The sequence below is a fragment of the Calliphora vicina genome, chromosome 5 (genome assembly GCF_958450345.1).
Source record: "Calliphora vicina chromosome 5, idCalVici1.1, whole genome shotgun sequence".
NCBI classification, from domain to species: Eukaryota; Metazoa; Arthropoda; class Insecta; order Diptera; family Calliphoridae; genus Calliphora; species Calliphora vicina.
In genome coordinates this window covers 36,574,518-36,599,696 of record NC_088784.1, presented here as the reverse complement: position 1 = coordinate 36,599,696, position 25,179 = coordinate 36,574,518, and the positions used below count along the sequence as shown (strand labels likewise).

The window sequence follows — 25,179 nt, the reverse complement described above, 5'->3', positions numbered from 1 at the left end:
TTCAATGTTTTAGGTATACTTTAGGCTAAAATTGCGGCGAAAACTAGGCTCCCAATTAGCTTGTAGTATGAAATGAATTTGACTCTGATTGTTTTTTTTTTGCTATTGTCAAATTGTTTATTGAAATCGAATGTATATTTTCTATTCACTTTTTTAGTTTTTGTATACATATATTTACAGAATATATATTGTTTTATTATAGGAGAAAAATCTGTCACGTACGGTATGTCACGTACGATATTAAATTTTATTTATTATAAAATCTTCCAAAGATTGTTTTTATTTAAATATGACGGATTGTAAAGGAAAAATATTTTGTTTAGTGTAAGAAATTAAAAGAAAACATAACGCCTCTCACGATTCGAATATTTTCGCATATTTCTACATCGATCGATCGAAAGAACTTTTTATTATTTTAAAATATAGTACCCTCTGAATGGAACATAAAAACCAAATTATTTTTCAGATACTCTTATTTTTGCAAAATCTATTCCACTCTATAGGCGTATAAATGTCACGTACGATGATATGGAATTACCCATATGATAGATAATTGATTAACCTTCATAAGGTTAACTATAAATTTAACTCAAATAGAAAATATATACATATTTTTTCTTGCCAATTTTTTTAAAAAAAAACCTAACGTAGTTGTTTACATTTGAAATTAAATAAAATTCATAAAATATCGAAAATATCAACCACACTTTTTAATTTTTCAAATTAAATTTTAAAATTTTTTTTTCAGTTTTTTATTTTTTTTTTGTGAAAAAAATTCCGGTTAAAAAATATTTTTTCCGATTTTGACCCATTGTAGGTCCAACTTACTATGGTCTTATATATGTCGTTGCAAAGGTCTTTGAAATATCTATCATTAGATATCCATATTGTCTATATTACTGACTTAGTAATCCAGATATAGGTCAAAAATAGTCAAAATCGGTTTGACCGATTTTAAATAGGAAGCTTCTAAAAAGCATATCTGACAGAATTATTGAAGATTTGGATCCCGAATATATCTGGGGTCTTCAGAAAATTGATTTCAACAAACAAACGGACATGGCTTATCTATAAGGATCCAGAAGATATAAACTTTATAGGGTCGGAACATTATATTGTGGAAATTACAAACGGAATGACAAACTTATATATACCCTTCTCACGAAGGTGAAGGGTATAATAATGACGATCCGTTACATAGTTTTCGATATATGTATGTATCTGAAAGCGGACCAAATTACCTAAAAATGGTCTGGTTTTTTGAAAACTGAAAATCAGTCAACTTTGAAGGGTTATATATTCTGAACCAAAAATCTGATTGTAATAAGAGTAGCATATTTGAAATCGTTGGACAATTTACTGTAAAAGAGGTTTATTCAATATTTTTTAGGGGCGCATGAAATTTGTAAGTGTGTGTTTTATTTAAATTTAATGATATGAGGCGTTTTATGAAATACCCTGTACCGCCATTTTTGTTGCAGAATATTTCAAGAGAAATTAATATTTAAAAGCAGATCATACTTTACTCCTAAACTTTAAAATTTGATTTCTATCCATTGATTTATTTTTTCCCGAAATAACAACAACATTTTGAGTTTTGTTTTTTAAATATTTTTTTTGGTTTATATTTTTTTTAATATATATAATTGATTTTTTATATCTTTTGTAATTTTTTTTTGGGATTTTTTGTGTTTTTTTTTATGATTTATTAAATTTTTCAATCTACAATTACATGTACATTTAAAGTTAAGGTTGGTTTTCTTAAATTTTTCTTTTTTTTTGTTGTTAAAAATTTGTATTTTGTTTTATATATTTAAAATATGCATGAAATTTGTTTTAAAAAAAATCTTTTTTTTTCGGTTTTAAATACATTTTTTTGTGTTTTTTTTTAATTAACAAACTCACACATATACATATACAATACATATATATAGTATTTATAATATTTGAATAATATTTATTACAAGAAAGAGGAGGAAACTAAACAGGTTGTTGAACAGGAAGAGAAATAAAATGCTGTTGGTTTATTTGTTTATTTTGTTTTTTAAAGTATTTTTGTTTTTCATGTTTATTTTATTTATTTTATGTTTTTTTTTAATTAAAAATTGTTTTATTGTATATAAAAATATACACAGACATAATAAAAATTAAGTTGAAACTAAAGTTTTTAAAATGTAATTATTTTTTGAAAATAATTATAAATTTACATACAATTTAACTTAAAACGAAATTAAAGTAAAAAAAAAACAAATGAAAAATATTTCATAATGACATTTCAACATTTCTGTTTTTCTTTTATATAAAAATTATAGAAAATGACGTTAAGGATGTTGGCGGGGATGGGGGGTTTTTGTGTTTGAGGAAATAAAAAAAAAAGAATTAAAACTGGAAATTTTGTTTTGTGGTTTGTTTTAATATTTCCTAACTTATTGCATTTAACTTAATATTTTTTTCAGTGTTTTTTGTAGTTTTTTTTTTGTTTTTATAGATTTTGCATATATTTATTCCGTTTGTATATAATTTGTTTTTGTTTTTTCTTTTGTTGTAAATATATGCCACTTAAGCTTACATTTATAAAATGTTTAAAACTTATATTTGTAAGTTTAACATAAAAATTAATCTGGTTCTCTTTCACTTTAGTATAAATTAAAAAAAAAAAAAAACGAAATAATTTTGCAGGTTTTCTTTTTCATGTTGCATTAATTTAATCGCTTTCCTCTTCTTCCTCTTCTTCTGAGGTCTCTTTCTTCTTGGCCTTCTTGACGGGCTTGGAGGCCTTGCTCTTGCGTTTCTTACCGGCACCGGTATCAGTACCGCCATTAGCTTCGTATTCCTTAACAGCCTTGTTGTATTCTTCCTTCATTTTAATGGCTTTTTGTTCCCATTCCTGCACAAAAACAAAGAAATAACAAGAAAATATATGTTAATAATTTTGAAGATAAGTAAATAAATCTATTAAGTTTCTATGGAGATTTTGTAACTACACATCTCACTCAACTATTTGCTATTCGAAATGTATAAATAGTGACAGAATTTGCAGTTTTATTTTGCAGCCTTATCGTGATTGGCGTAACTATTATTGTGAATTATAAACTTGTATTTGTATAAAAACACATAGTGACTATTTAAACTGTTGTTGTGTAAATTTTAATAAATAAATAAAGAGTTGTTACAATTCTAAATATCCGGTTTTTTTTAAAATTATAAGAAGTTTGAAGAAGTTCTTCGAAACGAATTACACATTTTTTAGAGATAACTTAGTTGGGCCTCTTAAATAGTCTAATAAAATTATGACTTTATTGAATTTTAACCGATTAAAACTAAGAATGTTACAAGTCTTGTCAATTACACATTTTTTCACAGATTTAACTTAGTCGAGCCTCTTAAATAGTTTTATAAATGTATGACTATTGAATTTTTACCGATTAAAACTAAGAGTGTGACTAGCCCGGTCAAATGCCACTATTATATTAAAAAACATGGGACCAACATTGGAAAACCAAAAAAAAAATGTTGGCTTCTTTTATCAAAAATGCTTAATTGAAAAACTTAAACGTAAAAACATTCAGCGGAAATGAAAAGGGACCAAATTATCACATTCGATATGGAGTAAAATTTATTGTAATTTTCTTGTTTGAGATTATGGAAATTTAGTACATTTAGTATCATAATTTCGATATCGAAATCATTTTACGATACGATAGCTAATTCGATCACGAATGCGACAATTCAGCGGAAATGAAAAGGGACCAAATTACCACATTCGATATTGAGTAAAATTTATTGTAATTTTCTTGTTTGAGATAATGGAAATTTAGTACATTTAGTATCATAATTTCGATAACGAAATCATTATACGATACGATAGCTAATTCGAGCACGAATGCGACAATTTGAACCCAGGTATTTTTATTATATACCGGCAATAGAAAAAGTCTGGTAAATTTAAAAGCCTAGTTCTAATACATTTTTTTAAATTTATTTAAGGTTTATTTAACTTACTGTCTTGTCCTTAAGTCCTCTCCATAATTCACCACCTCTTTTGGCGATTTCGGTAACTTTGCTGCCGGGATTTTCTTTTTTGAGTTGTTCACGGTTTTCATTCAACCACAACATGTATGCGGACAAAGGACGCTTTGGACGTTCACCAGCCATTTTTATTTAGATTTGTTTTTTTTTTGAAGATTAAAAGAACTAAAAATAGAATAGAAAAAAAAAATATTATTAATTAGTAAAATACGAAAATAAATTAACAAGTAAAATAAAAGAAAATTTCACTGAATTTTAAATTTATTAAATTAATTTTAACTCCTAAAGTAGTTTGTGTTAATTATTTTAAGTGCATATACATATATGTACATATTTCTCAGTTCATATTGTACAAAAATTATAGGTGTTAATTATAAATATGGAATTTTGAAATACAATTGTATATAATGGAAATTATATTTGTATATACATACATACGTACATATGTACTATATATATTTATGTAAATGGCAAAGTATGTAGCTATGTGTATTGCATTTAACCACTAATTAAATATTGACTTTATTGTATGTACTTATGTATATACAAATCGCCTACAATATACTTATATACATACATACATGCATATGTACTTATGTATAGCATATAAATAATTATATATAAGTATATATCATTTATATACTATAGATAAATATAATTATGTGGTTTCAACACCCATTTCTTCATAAATAATAAATAATTGAAATTGTTATTTTATAGGCATACATATGTACATGCAAAGCCTAAATTAACATGTAGATAAGTGCATACATATGTACACAAATATAAGAACCAATGTACATATGTAATCATTATATACTATGTACTGTAAATAGTATATGCATGTATGTATGTTTGTAAGATGACAATAAATTCTGTCATTTATGTATTGACTTTGACTTGTATGTATGATATAAATAGGGTCATTGACCAATAAAATCAAAAATAATCTTTAGAATCATCAGAAAAACCAGAAAAACTGAAATTTCTGCTTCGTTTTGCAAAAAATATGTTGTTATACGTTATTACGTTGTCAAAAAGTACTGAACAATTACAATAGTAATGAATTATCCAGCTCTGCTAATTTCGCCGCCTAAAACTATGCTTTGAAATACAGTATAACATCAAATACTACCAGTAATTAATAAGTACTTTGGAAAAAGCTTAATATCTTTAAGCATTTTGAAGCGATTTGAATAAACGATGACTTTTTTTATTGCCAATTGAATGCTCTTTAAAATTCACCAAACAAATGTTTTTGAAACTAAAGAGAAAAGTAAAAAAAATTACATCTAAAATGAAGAACTGACAATCTATGAAAACTGCACGAGTCCTAGCAACAACATTAACAAATTTGTGATTTAAATATATTTTCAAGAGCCAGAGTTAGGCTTAAAATTGTTACGCTTAATAATATGTTTAATATTTATAAAATTACCGTTAAGATAATATAAATTCATATTTAAAATGATGAATGATGGAAACTCTTTAACTAACTTTTATCATTTTATAAAATTTTCATTTGGTTCGCTTTACAATAATTACAGATTTCTCGTTATCTTCAATTCTTTACATAGTTACAGTTGTATATTATATTCCTTTGTTTGTTGGTAAGTGTTGTTGTAGAAACATGTAACTTTTACTCTCTACCATTAAATAACAGTTCATAGTATCCCCTACAAATAAACTACAGGGTAAAATATTCAAAAGTCATTGCCACCCACAGATTTATACTACAATGAAGAGAGAGAGAGGGAGAGTGTGTCTCTATACCTACATGTTAATATGTTGGTTATTAAACACATATACATATAATTGTATATAATACCAGAATATTCTCTTTACTTATTATAAACCCTCGTATTCCCTGCAATGTAACGGTAAAGTATTAAAGCATAACCATACACATTTTTTGCTTTTCTGTAGTATATGTTAGGGAGTGTGTAAATATCTGTTTGTGATTATGTATTTGTGTATTTTATAAATGCATTTTGCCTACAAACATTAAGTACTTGAGTTTAAAAAACAAAAAAAAAAAAAAAAAACCTTTACAGCAAAAACTAAAGAGTTGTTGTTCTTTCCTATTGAAAAAAAGCTTTGTAGCATAGAGGCTTTTATTTTTGTCTTCTGTTTTTTTTCCAGTATGTATTTTTTTTTATTTCTAGCTGAACTTAAAATCTATTTATATAGTTGTAGGTATTATTTTTTCAGTTTTATTTTTTTGAAATACCTACAAATAGAGCAAAAGGAAATGTAGGAAAGCAAAGCTAAAAAGCTATAAAAGCTGTAAATGCAGAATGTTGTTGGTGTAGTTTGTTTGAAGAATATTGTTTAGTATAAAACGCACATATTACATGAAGTTTTTAAAAGACTCATTTTTGTTTTTTGTGAATTGTTCAAAAAAAATCCTTAGACTATGTTTGATCTTTTTGTATGTATGTGGTTTATTTAATAATTTAGAAAATAAACATGAAAATTTAGCTAAAAGCGCTAAAAAGGCCTCATTGTATTAAATGCGCAAACGTATTCTTTTAATTTGTATATATATACATATAATGAAGCATACTTTAAGGATTTTAGTGTCAATATTTAATTTTTTTATATGTAGCTGGTTTTATTTGAATTAAATCAGGCTTTTTGAACATTTTCATAAATATTTCACATTTCAAACATAATGCGTTCTAAAAATTACACCTGTAGTATTAAAAAAAACATTCTAATATGCTTACAAATATTTATATTATTTGTTGAATTTATAGATTTGCTTTTATTAATTTTTAATAATTAATATCGTTAAATTTTTTAAGTCATAAACAATTTCTAGGTACATATTTTCAAAATTCCACAGAGAGAGCGAGAGATTATATGTATGTATTTTTCTGCGTAGCACAGTGTTATTGATTATAATTGCGTAGCATAATTCAAATAGAACACATATGTATGTATCAAATTTAATGCTTTGCGCAGATACAACTATCAAAAACCAATAACTTCAAATACATTAGGACATTAATTAATTCAATCAGTGTTTTGACTTTAATAAATTACAACAATTTTATACAAATCGGTAGCATATTGTAATAATATTCTCAATCTGGGTTATTACTTATTATCAGTAAATTATTACAATTTAATACATATTTAATAATATAGGTTTGAAGGTGTATTTTTTTAAACTTTTTTTTTTAGAATTATTAAATGACTTACAAAAAAATGCTTGAATAGAGCGTGAATATACGTATACGTATTTTAAATACAAAATATTACGTATACGCCATATTTACGATTAATTTCTGTTAAAACAGCCTAATGTTTTAAAATATCATAGTTGAGTTTTACTGTAGCTTACTGTAAACAGTAACAGTTTTCATCTTAAATACATACACAACATGGGAAATGGAAAAACAGCCAAATGAATTCTTTATTTTTTTTTATTTAAAATATAATTAATATTGCCTAAAAAACCAACATACAACTTTAGGCCTTTTTATTAACATAAAAAAAACGTCAAAAAAATCTGTATCTACAAAATTAAAATAAACCCTAGCTACTAGCATCATAAATATAATGAATAGGGGAGCTGCTTTAAATATAATAATTTGTAGCATACTTTTTGGCTGTCAATGATATAAATGAATGAATGTATTTAAAAGCATCATGGTGTCATCAGCGTCCTTTATTTTATTACGGTTATAATTTTTTCTTTTTTCGCTTTTGTTATATGTAGGTACATATTACATAACAAATACTGTTACATTTAAGAAAAAAACAAAAAAAAAAGAAAGAAAATCCAAACAAAAAAACCAACAATACATATTTCATTTACTACTTAGTACCGTTGTACTGCAGTTGTGGCCATAGAATATTTCCACTGCGCAAATTCCTATAAAAGTATGTATTCATAAACCCTCTTACAGCGCACAAGCTCAAATTTTTCAGTTTGTTTGAAAACTTAAATACACAAACACACACTGTTACACAGGAAACTTACTAATACATACATACACATAAACAATAAAAGTTTTTTTTTCTGTGTTGTGTTGCTGTAGCATTAAATTGGAGAACAACCAGAAAGTAGAAACAAAATATATAAAAAAGCAACATTTACCCACTACTGTTCTCTTACTCTCTTTATAACCTCATAAAAGTTTTATGAGTTTTAAGTGTAGCTGTATGTGTGTGTGAGTTTGTATACGTGTGGGTTTAATTTCACATCTACTGCGTATTTTTCAGAGTTTTTGGTTGAAGTTGTTTTATAACAATTTTTTATACTTTTTTTTTTGTTGCTGTAGATTTTTACATTTTTACTTTAACCATGTTAATGACTTGTTTTTTTTTCCAACACACACATACAGTTTTAATTTCTATGTGTTTGTGTGTGTGTAAGTGTGTAATTGTGTGCCAGTTTGTTGCTTTTTAAAAACCAGGGAAGAGAACAGTTTTATTTTTATAAAAATGTTTATCAAAATTATGCCGTTATTATTTTTGTTTTCTTTGTTTGGGGGCTTTTTATATTAAAATGTATATATATACATATATGTTTGTTGTATTTGTATTATAAATAAACAACAATTCAGTAAGTGGATTGTTATACTGTGCTTTATTATAAAATATGCCTTTGTATGTTAGTTAAACATACTTCTACTACTACGACTTTTAAATATATAGTTAATTAGTTAATTATACTCTAGAGTTAATTTGGATTTGTTTGAATATAACTCCAAGTTGACATATTTACAAATATGTACGTAGTTGTTAAGAGAAATTAAATAAACTGTAAAAAAGAACAGTATGTATAACAGTTTAGCCTTAAAATAGGCTGTAGTAAATTGATACAATTTCAAGAGCAAACGAAGTCAGCCAAAAAATGATATTTTAGTACATATTTTGATAAATATGTATGTAGTTGAAAACATTTACTTCTAAAAAAGACTTTTAAATACTTTTCAGAACAACAAAAAAAACCTGTTCATTTCTAATAGAAATTTGCACATGATCTTTTGTTTTAATCAGTAGAAAAAAAATTTGTAAAAGAAATGTTAACCCTTTAACTCGCAAACTTTAGAAAGCTAAAAAAAAATTGTGGAATAAACTCAGATCAGCCATCAGAAACTCATTTGCAAATTGAGGTGCAAAAAAGTGAAGAGTGCCTCAGGATATTGTTGCTGGTTTAGATGCCAAAAAATATATTTTTAAAACGATTTTATTGAAAAACTAATGAAAAAGAACTAATAAAAAATATTTCGAATAGATCGGGTGACTAAAAGTTAGTAAAACTTTGATTTAAGAAAAAAAAAATATGAAACACAAAATTTCACGTGCTAAATTATGACATCACCCACAAAGCTGACAGAACAAAAACTAAAAGTCAAAATGCATTTTGACCTTCAAGGGAAATGTTAACAAATCTTTAACTAAAGTCACAATTAAATTTTTTAAAAAAAATATAATTACTTTTAGTAAAGCATGTCTTGAGGCACTCTTGTGGGTTACTTGTCAAATATACGAGAAAAAATGAATTTTAATTTTGATGTTTACAACAAAAAATACTCTCATACAAAAAATAATATACTTTTTTGAAAAATAAGAGAAAAATCTGTCACGTACGGTATGTCACGTACGATATTAAATTTTATTTATTATAAAATTTTAAATTTATTATAAATTAGTGCAAGAAATTAAAAGAATTAGTTCAGTTTTATGTCACGTACGCTATACCCTTATTTCGCTCGATATTTTGGACAACAATAGTTTGAAAGAACTTATTATTTTTTTAAAATATAGTATCCCCTGATTTGAACATGAAGACCAAATTTTTCAGTTACTCTTATTTTTGCAAAATCTATTCCACTCTATAGGTGTACAAATGTCACAGGTTTTTTTCAGATAATAAACAATTTTTTGTTAAATTTTGTGGGAATGAGGCAGATGGTTCACTCATTTTTCTAAAACATTTTGATATGAAAACCATTTTTTCATAAAACTAATGATCTTTTTACAGAAGTTTATTATAATTTTCCATAATTTGTTTAAGTTTTAAAAAAACTTTGTTTTTTATCTTCACTAATATTTTTTATTTGTTATTTTCTCAACATTCAAATTCCTCTCATTGTTTAAGAACACTAAATATTAGAAATGTTCTATTTATAAATAAATTGCTTAAGATTGTGTATTTATTAAGAAAAAAAAACACAAATTAACAAACATCACCCAACAACAACAATAATGCAAATATATAAAATACAAAACAAATTCAATTAAAAATTTATTTCAACAATAGATTTTATAAAAGTCATGATAAAAAAATGACTAAAACAAGACGCAAAACGAAGAGCAGAGAGTATAAATTAGTAACAAAGCAAAGCTCTCTCTTTCTCTGTTATATAAATGTGATTGCTGTTGTTGTTGTTGATCATTGTAAATAGGGAAAGTATTTGTTTTTTCCGGTGCCTTTGTATTTTTTGTTTTGTTTTGTTTGTTGTGCGTGTGAGTTTAATAACAGGTTTGTATAGGTGTGTAATTGTGCTGTTATTGCCGGAGATTAATATTTGAATGCGAAAGCAAGTCGTGTGCCTTTTTTCAATGATCGACAACAATAAAACCATCAACATCGTTTTTGCCGACGTCTGTGTATTTTAACACCGGCTGTGGTTGTTGTTATTGCTGTACTGTTGCTACTGCTGCTGCTGCTGCTGCTGCTATTATTGCTCAAGTCAATTATGGCGCAATTTTTATTTCAATTCATTGTTTTTGTTTATAATGTACACACGTATTGTACTCGTAACAAGAGCAGCAATAACAACGAAACAAAAAAATATATGCCGGCTACAATGAAAAGATCACACTCACGTGGGCAGTTTAAAATGGATTTCATGAAGTAATTTACTGTAACCAATAGTATAATGTACATAATAATAATGTGATTGGGGTCAATTGGCCTAGTGATTAATTTATCTTGTTACAGGTGATAATTTCGTTACTGATATAATATGATCACATTTAATGATTTGTTGTAAAGAAACAAAAAATATCAATTCGTTTTATTTTATAAAAATTTAAAACGGAGCACAACATTTTTATATTTTGTCGACTTGAATTAATCCTTTATGGGTTAATAAAAATATTTATACATGAAATGGAGCTACATTAGCAAATGTGTTCATATAAATATGGACTTAGCATGTTTTCATACTACTACATTATAAGAAAGTGAAAAAAAAACTAAAAAAATTTAAATATTTTTATAATTTGAAAGTAAATTTTTAATTTGACTTAAGTTCATTTATTATAATTACCAAAAAATCTATAAATTTAAATGTTTTTGTTAACAAACAGTGTATTTTTACTTATTCTAACTTTTTGTATTAAAATCTCAATTTTCATAAAAAGAGGACTTAGCAAGTTTGCTCACTAAGTTAATTTCTCTTCCCAGAAAAAGTAACTCAACTTCTTAATTGTTCAACCAATTCCATAGAAATAAAGTTGATATTATTCACAATAAGTTAATTTAATTTATTCACAATGGGTTAATCTCCAAAGTACATTCTATTGCAATTTAAATTAATAACTCTAATCTGTTAATCGAATTAAGCACAACAATAACAACAAATAAACCAACCATCATTGCCTGTTGACTAATTCTAACCAAAATTAGACAAAACGTGAACAAACAAAAACAAACCAAACCAGTTAAAACCATTTTGCCTGTCATTATCAACATTCGTATGTCAGTAAGGCCAATAAATCGAGTCATTCATGCACTCACTCGCTCTTTAAATGCAAGCATGCACTCAGAAAATGTATACTACACACAAACATGCACATACCTGCATTATTTTAGCTGATTTTACCGACTTATTTTTCTGTTGTTGCTTTGCATGCTCTCCTACCGGCAACAAATAAAGATAAATAATATTGTAGATGACAACAACAAAACACTTATACACAAATCGCAAGTAAAAGCGGTTAGTCAACCAGCCAGCAAAATATTCATATCTACATGTGTATAAAACACCATGCAAATTGCATGCTGAGATGTCAATCCTCGTAAAACACTTAAGTAACAACCAGGTCTGAGATTTTCATGCACAAACATGCATAAAAAATATGCAGAAATATGCACTAAAAACAGAAATTAATGCACAGTGTAAAATATTCACAAAAATAAGTATTAATAAAGAATTATGCCTGGTTTTGAGATAGGGCTTGATTCAGAAGCACAAACAGCAAATTTATTTTAAAAATTTATATGAAAATTACTTAGTTTTCAAATAAATTTTGAGTGTTTTTCATAGAAAATTTTTCAAATCGTTTTGGCACAAGTTTTAGAATGTAAAAAATTCAATTATAATTATGAAAACATCGAAATTAATTTTAATTAAAATTGTTATTTGTATTTTACTCTAAAAGCTAAATATGCTGAAAATTTTAATTTATAACAAAAAATGCAACTTCATGTTGTAATAAATCATCTGATTCGGAAAAGTAATTGTTGAAAATTTTGATTATTGACTACAAACATGGATTTTCATGAAAATCTCAGTCCTGGTATTAACCAAGCAAGCACATTCATGCACACATATGTTTACACTATACGAATGCAATGATCATATGGAAATCAACACATCCATCTGTACATAACGTATGAATGCATCTCACAACATTCCTTAAGTACACTTCGTTAAGGAAAGAGAGCACGAAAGAGAGAAAGCAACTAACTGAATGATAGGGAATAAATGTGCAATAAGAGTTCAAAATGCCCAAAATACCCAACTGAATTGTATATACAGTGAGCCTCAAAAGTGAGTAAACAGCAGCGAATTTTTTGATTTTTTAAGATCATGAAAATCATTATAGTCCGACTTAAATCTATATTTTTCACAACCAAAGATATTATTCAAGCCAATCTCTATCAAACCGAAACTTTAAAATTTTAATCATGGATAAATTTTAGAATTTTCATTATCTTAAAAAATATCCAATAATTTTTGGTGTATACTCACTTTTGCGGCTCACTGTATATGTCGGCATGAGTGTGTGTTGTTTAGTGAACAGGTTAAAAAAATATTTTAAATGAATGTGTCTTGTTCGGTTTTCTTTTAGTCGTGTTTATAGTTTGCAAATGATTATTGTTATGCATTAAACACATTGAAGACAGCAGGCTTCACGACTTCACGAACACAAATGCTGCTGGCTGAAGTTGCAGCCGTGCGGCAGCCGGTGAATTCTTTTAAAGACGACAGCTTCAAAGTAAACAGCTGATTTATAATTCAGTGATGTCACTTTAATTTTTTACTTTAATAAAAAATAACCGTACAAAATTCCAAAGTAATTAAACGTTAAACAATTATTTTGAGTAAATATATATATGTGGTAATAATTTATGTACCTGTTATTAATTCATTTCAATATGGTTATCAGAAACTTCTCTTAATTAAGTAAAAAAAAATATATTTTTTTAAGCACTAATTTGATTTACATTTTTTATTATATTAGCAACACTATTTCTGTTTTGAAGTTGACAAAAATAGAAATTAGCCTAATTGGGCAGCAGCAGCAAACGAAGTCGTGTCGTCGTGAAGTTGTGCTGTCGTCAAAAGAATCGTCTTCATATAAACGTGTGTATTCTATTTTTGACAGATTGAAGTCGGAAGCCTGCTGTCTTCAATGTGTTTAATGCATTATTTTTCTTATTGTTATGGCTTTTATTTGCTGTTCTTGTTCTTTTTATTTAATGCTGAGGTTGTGTATTTGTTGTTGTTGCTTTTTTTGGTGAAATCACAATAAATGTGAATTGTTAACAGTGTGTAAATAATACTGTAAGCACAGTGGTGTAAAGCAAATTAAATTTATGATAAGTTTTGAAAATTATTAGTTTTACTCAAATAAATTTGAATGAAATTAAAAGAAAATCCTTAAGGTTTTAAAAAATTAAATACATTTGTATGTTAATATAAACTAAGAAATCAAATGTGACGATTTTTTTAATTTATAATAAAAAATATTTAACATTTTTAATTTTTGCGGCAATTAACAAGTTATAAATTGTTTGCAATGCCTTACCATCAAAGTAAGCTTTATAAAATTGTGAATAAAACCATCAATTTATCACTTAAATTGAGCAATAAATTAATTTATTGTTAGTAAATTGATTTTTTTTTTCATTTGCCGGGAAACCGGGATCCCGCCAAGAACTAATTATTCAATTTTAAGAATGTAGACTTTGTTAAAAAGCCATTAAAAATTTAATATAAAGAGATAAACTGACTCGATTTCTAACTTTGGTTATATACAGGCCTGTCATCCATTTGTATCGGAATGGCTTCAATTTTCATTAGATTTTGTTCTACCTTCGTTAGATTCCAATTAGTTCTGTTAATTTGCCAAAAATAATTTTTTATTTTTTTTTAATTTTGAATTTTCAATGTTTTGCTTATTAAATAAAAAATTAAATTAAATTAAAGGAAGAAAACCCAATACATAATATTAAACGAAAGGTAGTTTTATTCCAAAATTTTTCGTTTTATTTTTTGTGAAAAAGCTAAATATTAAAATAATTCCACTTTCGAATCGGATTAGAATTCTGTGACAGTCCTGAACATTCACAAGTTTTTGGAATACTTTGAATAATGAACTTGTTATTGGTATATTTGAGTTAAATCTTATTTGTTGAATGAATCTTCTACATTTGTTTTCGAGCTTTAAGTGTATTTTAGAGAAATTGAAGTTCAAAAAATAGTTCCCGGATATTCTCGCTCAATTTCCCGGGATTTCGGGACTAAAAATTTTGCGGAATACCCGGACGGGAAATCCCGTGAAAAACTCTAATCAATATATATAAAAAACTATGTTGCTTGCATGCCAACTTAATGCTTAAATGCTTTTTCCATATTTAATATTAATTAATTAATATTTTTTTTTATAAATTTAACACCTTGTAGCTTACGTTTTAATTAAACAGTTCTAAATTTCATAAAGTCTTGACCCTCCTCCGTAATTTTCATAACCACTTTGTTGCCAATTAAACCTAATGTGCGCCCTGAAGTATGCAGCAATTTTTTTAACTGTTGCTAATGATGTAGCATTTACTGTAAACAACATAATTAGCCATATCACAGGCTTTAATTTTTGTATTTAGTCATATCACAATATTTAATTACATGGAGAATTAGGAAATTTTGAATATTTTTTCAATTTGTTTATAAAATATTTAAATAAATACACAATTTAAAAAGAAATTTTAAAAAGTTTAAAGAAAATTTTTAAAGTTTTCATTAGACCTTAAATATTGTTCTCTTGAAGACTAAAATTAGTTATACAATTAAACATTTAAATTGAAAACGGTAAAATTTTTATCAAATTATCGAATATAAAATTATATTTTTTGTAATTTGACCCTCCTCCGTAATTTTTAAAACCAATTTATTGCCAATTAAACCTACTGTGCGCCCTGAAGTATGCAAAATTTTCTTTAACTGTTGCTAATGATTTAGCATATACTGTAAACAATATAATTAGTCATATCACAGGCTTTAATTTTTGTATTTATGCATATCACAATATTTAATTACATGGGAAATTAGGAAATTTTTAATATTTTTGCAATTTGTTAAGAAAATATTTAAATAACTTTGTATATAAATACAATTTTAAAGGAAATTTTAAGAGTTTTAAAAGTTTCCATTAGACTTAAAGATTATTCTCTTGGAGACTAAAATTTGTCCTACAACTGAGGCTATCAGTGCAAAAGTGGGGTAAATCCAAACTATTTATCTAGTGATATATTCAACTTACACCACTTTTGCTACATTACTTTGTTATATTATGCTCTGCGTAAAAACAATTTGTTCAGCCCATTTGCCATTCAAAACACTTTTGTATTGATGTTGGTATTGTAATTGTGGGTTACACCACTTTTGCGCTGATGGCCTCTATTCAACATTTAAATTAAATTTGTTTGTAATTTAAATAGTTTTAAGGGAAACGGTGTATTGTTTGAATAAGCTAACAAATGTCATATTATTTGTTTAAAAATTATATTTTCATTGTTTAGTTTTGCTAAAAAAAATTCCAAATTCTTAAACATATTTTAACATTTTCCAAGGAAATGGTGTAGTTAGTGTTAATTCACTTAAAAAAGTTTACGAATATTTAATCAATATTGATATTTTATCTGTCAAATAAAAAGCACTAAATAAACAATTGCTGCTAAGTACTTACAATAAAATACAAAGTATATACAATATGACTGTATGTATGAAAGTATAGAACATGTTATTAACAAATTATATATATTTTTAACAAGTATGTATATACAAATGTATATATTCTAGAAAACAAAATGCATGTAAGTACAATTTGAAATACATTTGTATCTACATATGTATGTAGGTTTCAGAACTAAATTTGCACACATTATTCGTAGCTGCTGGTCTGTAGTATTTTCAAATTGAATGTATGTATTAAAAACCCAGCTAGTGAGCAGCAATACAATACAAAACAAGAATTGTTTAGCGCCATAAATTTCAAACACACTCACTCAGCTATAAAAATACCGTATGCACATACGAAATGTAACGGTTTTTTCAAATTTGAATTTGCCAAAGCAAATGATCTCGTTTATTTTATAAAGTTTAGAAAATATACACAAATTTAAAGGAATTTTAGCAATATTTGTATTGAAATATTAATTAAAAATATATTTAAAAGAAAATTTTATTTAATTAAAATTTTTTTTTATTTATTTTTTTTTTCAATAATTAACACTTTTATTTTATAACAATTTATCTCTATTTAAATTTGTATTTAATTTTTTTAAAAAAATACAAAAAAAAAACAAAAACTTACACTGTATTGCCAAAAAATAATTGAGATCGTTTCTAATATTTGGTATTATTTTGAATTTTATTTTTCAATCACTCTAATTTAGTTATTCTTGTAGAAGTAGTAGTAGTAGCAGTTGTTGTTGTTCTTGTTGTATTTGATTATTTTGTACTGAATGTTCAGCAAGTAGAAAATCTTTTTAGTGTGTTATTACAAACAGAAGACAGAGACTACAAAATAATTTTTTAGTTTAGTTTCAAAGACTATGTATGACGACTGACTGACTATGAGACGACAACCTCAACGATGGTGATGATGATGAACAAATTCACAAAATCACAAAATTTTTGTAGAACTTACGACAACGACGACGAGTATTTTTCAGTTAGAGAACTCTAAGTATATGTACATATGTATAAATTGTATCTAGATAGATGTTGGTTAGGTAGGTAGAACTTATTACTCACAGTCACACGCTCTATAGATGTTGTAGACACCACCAAGAAGAAGCCAAATTTTGTTTGGGATTTCTGCTTTTTTTTGTTTTCTGCCTTTATTTTTGCAAAAGACCACCGAAGAAATTTTAACTAACACAGCACACAGCACCAGAGTAGAAGCAAAATCGTACTATGAACAAACGAACTGAAGAAAAATTCAAACTGTTCAAATTTTATACAATACAATATAAACTGAACTGAGCTGAACTGAACTGACTTGACTGGCTGGCTGGCTGCCTGGCTGACTGAACAGAAACTCAACCGAACTGAACACAGTGAGTAAGTGTGTGTGTATGTGTGTATCTATGTATGTGGCTGCCTGCCTGTTTTAGTACGACGACGAGTATATTTTTTTCAACAAAAATTGTATGAGGGAAAACGGCAAGGCAAAGCAAGCAAGCAAGGCAAAAATACACAGCAGATACAGATACAGTACAGTACTACTGCCATGGCATAGAGAAGTAAAGCATTAGTACATGTTCGTATGTATCTATAGAGATGTTATATTCTGAGCATTTTATAGGTAGTTTTATATTTGTACATACAAACATACATACAATACATACTGGCATATTATTTTATACTCGTATCCACACACAAATGTAGATACATACATAGATATGCACGACATACAGACATGTACTCGTATTCGTACGTACGTACGAATTCATTTTGTAGTACGAGTTTATACTTTGGGTTTTTGTATACGAACAAATTTCATATAATATTATTTCATGAGGTGTTAATTGTTGCCACCTATTTCGAATTAAACTCCGTAAAGCTATTCAAACAGTTTGTTTTGTTAAAAGAGATTTTGGGGATTCATTTTTACCTTCCAAAATTTTAGTTAAATATGAATTTTTTTATTTAAAACATATAAAAGTATATTTTTGCATGTTTTTTTAAGAATTTAAAGTTGCCAGACTTAAAATTTTTTACTTAAAAACAGAAAAATACTTAATGAAAATAATCAAATACTTAACTAATATGTAGGTACAAATAAAATATATAAAGGTTAATTTCAAAATCGTTTGATCTAGTCTGAATTTTTAACTACACTGCCCAACAAATTGAAAATGAATGGCGATCGTATAATTCTGAAAGAGCATGTTGAGTAGATAATTTTTGTCTGATTTTTTTTTCAAAATTTTAAGTTTTTGATCGCATTATACTAACCGAAAAAAAAGTGTTGTAATTTAATGTGTGATAGAATTCTTATTATCAGAGTTATATTGAGGAATTTTATGGGGATCTATCACCTCTTTTTAGGGGTTCATTTTACCCTTTATTTCGAGTAAATCAAAAAATGTCCTTTCAAAAAGGACATTTTCATATTCTACAAAATGTTTTCCCGGAAAATTTCAATGGAGGTCACTAAATATACAAAAGTTGTAAATAAAGCTGTTTACACGCTTAATTAGCAAAATTAGAGAGCTGTCGTATAAATCCCACATTTTTTTTAAAAAATTCAAATTTGGCCCGAATAAGCTGAAATTTAGACCTTACGAAGGTCTACAAAAAACATGAATACATATGTATGTATGTAAGTTATCTCTTTTAGTTCAAGAGATGCTTAAGTTTATTTATTTATTTTTTTTAAATTTGTTCGATCTTTTTTTGTTTTTTTTAGATATGTCTGGCTTACGGAGGTTCAATTTTTTTTTAATATCATCTATATTTGCGATAAAATTTCGAATGCAATAAAAACAACTTGCTAACAGTTTTCTCGTACCTATAAAAAATACATGCACCCAAAGTCGGTACATGGCAGTTTTTTTAAATTTTTTTCCAAAACACATTTTGCATGAAATATTTAAAAAGTCGTTTAAATTGTTCAAAAGTGAGCAAGGTTTGTGAATAGAGTGATCAAATATTCGACATATACAAAAAACCGGTTTTCGAATAATTCGAAAATGCGTAATTTTTAAAACCCGGTTTTCGATTTTTTCTATCAAAAACCGGTTTTTAGCTTTTTTTTTTGTCACTTTATGAATTGAGGTATAAATTATACTTAAATAATTTTTTTTTATTAAAACTAATTAAATCTTTTAAAAATTAATTTAACATAACTTAAATTTCTTAACATAACTTTAAATTTATTCCAAATTTTTGACATACGAATTACTCAGAATGTTAAATCCAAAGAAAGGATATATGAGGAGCTTTCGATTTTTTTTACAAATTGATTTTTTGATATTTGGGTTGAAATCTTCTAGAAAAAATCAATTTCCCAATATTATTAAATTTTCAAAAAAATACCTTTTGTTCTGCGGCTCCTCATATATTAATATAATATTAATACATACTTTTATATAATACTAATAGTTAGTTGTATTTTTTAAAATAATATTTTATAATATTTTTTTTTTAAATAATATAGATAACTCTCCTGTCAAAGTCCTAACTCAGTTGTTTTATCAAAATTAAAAGACACGCGGTTGGTGTGAACTACGTAGAGCACGTGAACTACGTAGAACACGAGGTGTGAACTACGTAGAACACGAGCCTTAAGAAATAATGACAATGATACGCGAGTTGTTAATCAACGCAGACCTACTTTGCGATTCCGCCTTGGTCTTGATGTATAACTTGTTAATTCTTAAAAGTAATCGCATAATATTAAAGTAAATAAAAAAATTATTCGATTTTGTCGAATAATTCGAGACAAAAAACCCGGTTTGTCGAATAACACGAAAACCGTCCTTTTATAAAAACCGGTTTAAAAAAACCGGAAAATTGGAAAAAAACAGGTTTTTCGAATATTCGAAAACCGGTTTGACCACTCTATTTGTGAAGCTCCTAATGAATATATACACATAGCCTCAAAAGTGAGTAAACACCAGTGAATTTTTCGATTTTTTTTAAGATCTTGAAAATGATTATAGTCCGACTTAAATCTTTGTTTTTCAGAACCAATCTTTAACAAACCGAAACTTTTAAATTTTAATCGATGGATAGATTTTATGATTTTCATTATCTTAAAAAAAAATCAAATAGTTTTTGGAGTTTACTCACTTTTGAGGCTCACTGTATATGCTTTTTGTATAAGTAATTGGTATTGGTGAAAACCTTAGGACTTGAGGATTAATAGTATAGTAAATGGAAATAATTTCATTAATTTTTCGAACGTCATTTAGAAAATGCATTCCAATTTGCCAATTGTCTAAAATTCTTTGAATTATTACAAATAAATTGTAATAAAAATGAACTTAAGCCTAATTAAAAATTTACTTTCAAATTAAAAATATAAAATTATAATTAATGTACAATTTTAACGGTTAAAGATATAATAACAAAATTAGGAAGTAATCAATGGCATTATAGTTTTTGACATTTTTTTTTTATTTTCAAATACCTAAAACTAAAACGGGGAAAATGTGTTCCAAAAACAAAGTTTTTTAGAAAAGTCCCTACTGTGACGTTATTTACTGTATGATAGTAAAATAACTTTGTACGTATTTAAATAAGATATAGAACTATACTAACTATATAAAATGGAGCTATTTCGAGGATCGATGCTTTGCTTTTTTAGAATTTTTTACTCAAACCTAAAATTGTTTTAAATTGTCAGATTTTGGATAGGTATGTCATAGGTGAGCCAAGCTTTACTTGACATGCATTTGCATTAAGTTATTTTTCCATAGCTATATTATTGCCATATATAGTTAAGTGATATCACCAAGTCTGAATTAGCTATTGGCCAAAAACTGATGACACCATTTTTTGAGGGCCCACTGATTTTCTGAATTTTCCAAAATTGCCATACTGAGTATATGGTTTTACTACAATCGAATCTATACCATTCAGTCTGTGTGTTTTTACAAAAGTCTTCATTTGTTGCGCAGTGTAATTAATATGTGATAAAAGACAAATCCCCTACACTTGTGAGAGCCAATATTCATACAAACTAAAGTTTGCACAACTTGCTCTAATTGACCATACAATTCGAACACATCCAAAGTAACATATTTGAAGACAAATTCTGTTAACCAAATAGAAGTCGTTACTGTAAATTCTACTAATGTCCGTTCATCCACAAAACTCAGACCGAAACATATAAGATTATGATAACTCTTAACAGAGACTGAATAATGTCCATAACATAATTGCAGATTAACTTCATACTAATACAGGAAGAAAAATCGAGCCCTAAAAGTATATTGGAAATTTACTATTATTCGTGATAAAGGCTGGGCAAGGTAAACTTTCGTTTATAGGATTCTATACTATAAGAATTACAATATCGCTTAAGTTTTAGGGGTTTTCCCGATCAAACCTCTAACCTCCTTTACTAGTCAGTCCAATTTGGAGCCAATAAATCTTATTAAAAAAAGATTTTTAAATTTAATAAAACTTAGCATGCGTGCTTTTATTGTTTCAGAAAATGTATGTGACAAATTTCTAGACTTTTGCTTGGATAGGACAAATTTTATGCGAAAAAATCGATTTGGATTGTATGGGCAGTGGGCGATGAGCGCGGACGATTTTGATAAAATTTCCAGTTTTTCTTAATTTAGTCCATATAATTCTCCAAATTTCAATGCTCTACAACCACTCCTTATAATTTTTGCAAAAAAATGTGTGAAGACATCCCTCTGTGCGGCGCACAGTGGGGAAAATTTAAAAATAGCGGTCAAAAGTCTATAACTTTGGACACAGTTGGAATTTTTTAATGCGGTTTTTTTTGTTTACCCTTATTTTGGTATATTCATTTGTATATTAGGTTGTGGCGGAATGTAGATTCATATCTACATTCCGAAAATTGATAGTTATTTTCTTAAGAATAATTAGCAATAAGTTAAGTATGAACTATTTTTTTTGCAATTTGTATATGAAATTTATAACAAAAAATTGAGTATATCTTGTATTGTATAACATAAAAGCCTTCCAGAGTCCATTTTTTGGTCGAATATTTAAAAAAAAATTTAATAAAATGTTGAATTTTTTTATAAACAAATATTATTAGAAATATTTTATTTTACGATAAAATTTAATAAATAATAATAGTAGTAAAGAGTTATAATAATAACAAGTAATAAAGTATGGTCGTTCAAGCCCAACCATATAATACCCTACACTAAGAAAATGAGCCAAATAATTTTTCTTTAACATTTCAATAATTTATTTTCGTAAATGATTTTCAGAGAGGGCCTTATATGGGAGCTATGACTTAATACAGATCAATCTTCATGAAATTAGGTCATCTGATTTATGTCTATATGGAAGTTATTTGTATTTAATTATGTGCAGCAACCAATATTTTTAAGAGATTTATGCCCATTAAAGTGATTTTCAGAAGAGGTCTTTAAATGGGAGCTATGACTAATTATAGACCGATCTCCATGAAATTATACGACTTGACTTCCGCATACATATAACTTATTTCGAAAGGAATTTTGTGTAGATACCTATATTATTTAAACATTTATGAGGGATAAAGTCCAATTTTGGGAGGACATTTGTATGGGGGTTAGGTGAAATAATGGACCGATTTCAGCCAGTTTCAATAGGCCGAAAAAATGTTTTAATACATTTTTAAAAATAATATGAAAGCGATTTCAAAAGAGGTGGAAACATATGTTTACATTAAATTGAAATATATGAAACCTTTTTAACGAAAACGGTTTATTTCATAAAAAAGTTATAAGCGATTGAATTTTCAAAATTTATTACAAAATCCTACTTTTCAGTCAGTTAATAAAAAGGTGCATATTGAATCACCCTGTTTATATGGAAAATGTTTACATAGAGACCTGAGCATAGAGCTTCTGAGGTTCTCAGGTGTTAACTTTAATATGAGTATGTATTTAAATTGGCAGCAAAAAAAGACTAACACTGTGTGGCGTATTGACCATCGGAGTGTATATTTTTTGACAAACCTTAGTATGGTACATATTGTTTATTTTGTTGTCAGTTTAGCGGAATATTTGCATGGATTTTTGTTATTATCTGCAACACCTTCTTGTCTTGAAGAGAAAATAATGAGGTGTTACTTTAAATCAGAGTTTCGTGTTCAGTTCGGAAGTCATATTTTTAGACCGGCAAGGGTCTCAAGTCAAAAAGTCTATGATTTGATAAAGAATTGTAATACATAATAACTGTGGTAAATTTAATTTGGGATGGTTTCTCCCATATGCAAATATTAGTACACAGAGAAAACAGATTCGTAATGGCAACCGAATTTGTTGCCAATCGAATTATTCGGTTGCATACATAGAATTTTTCGGTTTTAGCAACTGAAAATCAATTGATAAAGAAGAATTTCAGTTGAAGCAACCAAATTTTTGTTACAGGTTCTAAAATTTTGTATCCACAACCGTAAAATTCGGTCACCAAGGCAGAATCAAATTCGGTTGCCATTACGAATCTGTTTTCTCTGTGTAGCTGTTTTTAAGATCACAGTATTGTCTGCTGCACTTGTATACCAATAATTTACCATCAGGAATACAATTATTGTTAGGTGTCCCTGTTATTAATAGTTTTTGTGGAGTAGGAAACAGGGAACACCTAAATCACTAGTGACCAGTAAAGTGGACAGTGAGCACGTTAAATGTTTTTTTGTTAAAATTGTAATAAAAAGAACATTTTTGATTTTCATTATTCATTATAATAGTGTAGAAATGTCCCCAGAATTGTCATACTGGCAATACCAAAAACCCAACATGATAAGGATGAGGTTGTTGTTTGTTTGTCATGGCTCATGTTGTTGATGGCGATGATGTTGATGGCAGTGGTGGGCAGAGTAGTAGAAGTAAAGCAAAGCATAACCATATACTAGTAGCATAGTAGTAGTACTAGTATTATTTTTGTATACAATTCGTTTGTATCAAACGAATGAACGAACAAACGAAAAGATACCAAACTGTCAGTTATAGCAGGCAACTTACTCGTACATGTTAGTTTGTATGAGAAACAGAAGAAATAATATTAAAAATTTGTAGGTATCTGTGTGTGAGCAAACAAATAATAAACGGACACACGCACGAGTATAGACAAAAGCAGATACAGTATTAAAAAAAACACACAACAAGAGTGTATAGAAGAGGAAGGAAACGAAAACAACTCAATAGTAGAAAATTTTGTACTGGCTGTACTAAAGCAAAATGTTTAATACTACAACAACACAACACTACACAGTCAGCTATATTACGAGGCGAATGAAAAATATACGAGTATGGGCGAATGAATGTATACAGAGCCAGCCAGCCAGCCACATTCGGTCGGTGTGAGTCAGTTTATAGATAACGGGGGTTTAGAGAGAGTAGCGAAGGGAGATTATGATGGCATGGCTGTGAGTTGGTTTTGCTTTGCATTGGTTTCGCCTCTGTGTGTACGAGTATTTTTGGTGTATAAATACGAGCTAAACGAGTAAACGAACGAACTAAATTTTATACATCTACGTACGTACATTCATACGTGTGTATACAAACGTACATGTTTGTACGCAGTTAAGGCAAAATTTTCAAAAGCAGCAGCCAGCCAGCCAGCCAGCTCTATCTTGGTATACGACGCCATGATATTAAAACAAACTCATACAGAATAAAATGTATGAGAAAATATCAAACACACACATTCATTCATTTCAGTACTCGTATACTTGAATATGAACGAAAAGCAGAACAGAAAATCACCAAGTAAAAATTCGTTCGTCTCCAATATGAACAAAAATCCAACGTAACAGTCAACGACAATTTCAAATACACCACACTTTTCTCTAAATACCTACATTTCTTTATGAAAACTTAAATAAAATTTAAAATTTTTTTATAAATATTTTATAAAGAAATCATTCTTAAAATTTAGAATTAAGCATAAAATTTATTTAAAATTT

The 25,179-nt window shown here is 27.3% G+C and overlaps 1 protein-coding gene across 2 annotated transcripts in view; it reads right to left on the bottom strand.

Moving 5' to 3' along the window:
• Positions 1-2,023: 2,023 nt before the first annotated feature.
• Positions 2,024-25,179, bottom strand: part of HmgZ (HMG protein Z) — a 32,852-nt gene continuing 9,696 nt past the window's right edge. Inside the window, exons 1-3 of one of the 2 annotated variants that reach the window (XM_065511941.1) lie at positions 17,319-17,474; positions 4,003-4,194; positions 2,024-2,887 (exon numbers count right to left, since the gene is read on the bottom strand). In XM_065511941.1, the coding sequence (XP_065368013.1) occupies positions 2,705-2,887; positions 4,003-4,155 (336 nt within the window). In that variant the 5' untranslated portion in view covers positions 4,156-4,194; positions 17,319-17,474 and the 3' untranslated portion in view covers positions 2,024-2,704. Of the gene's footprint in view, positions 2,888-4,002; positions 4,195-17,318; positions 17,475-25,179 lie in introns of those variants that run through there. The other variant, XM_065511942.1, reaches the window with a different exon arrangement.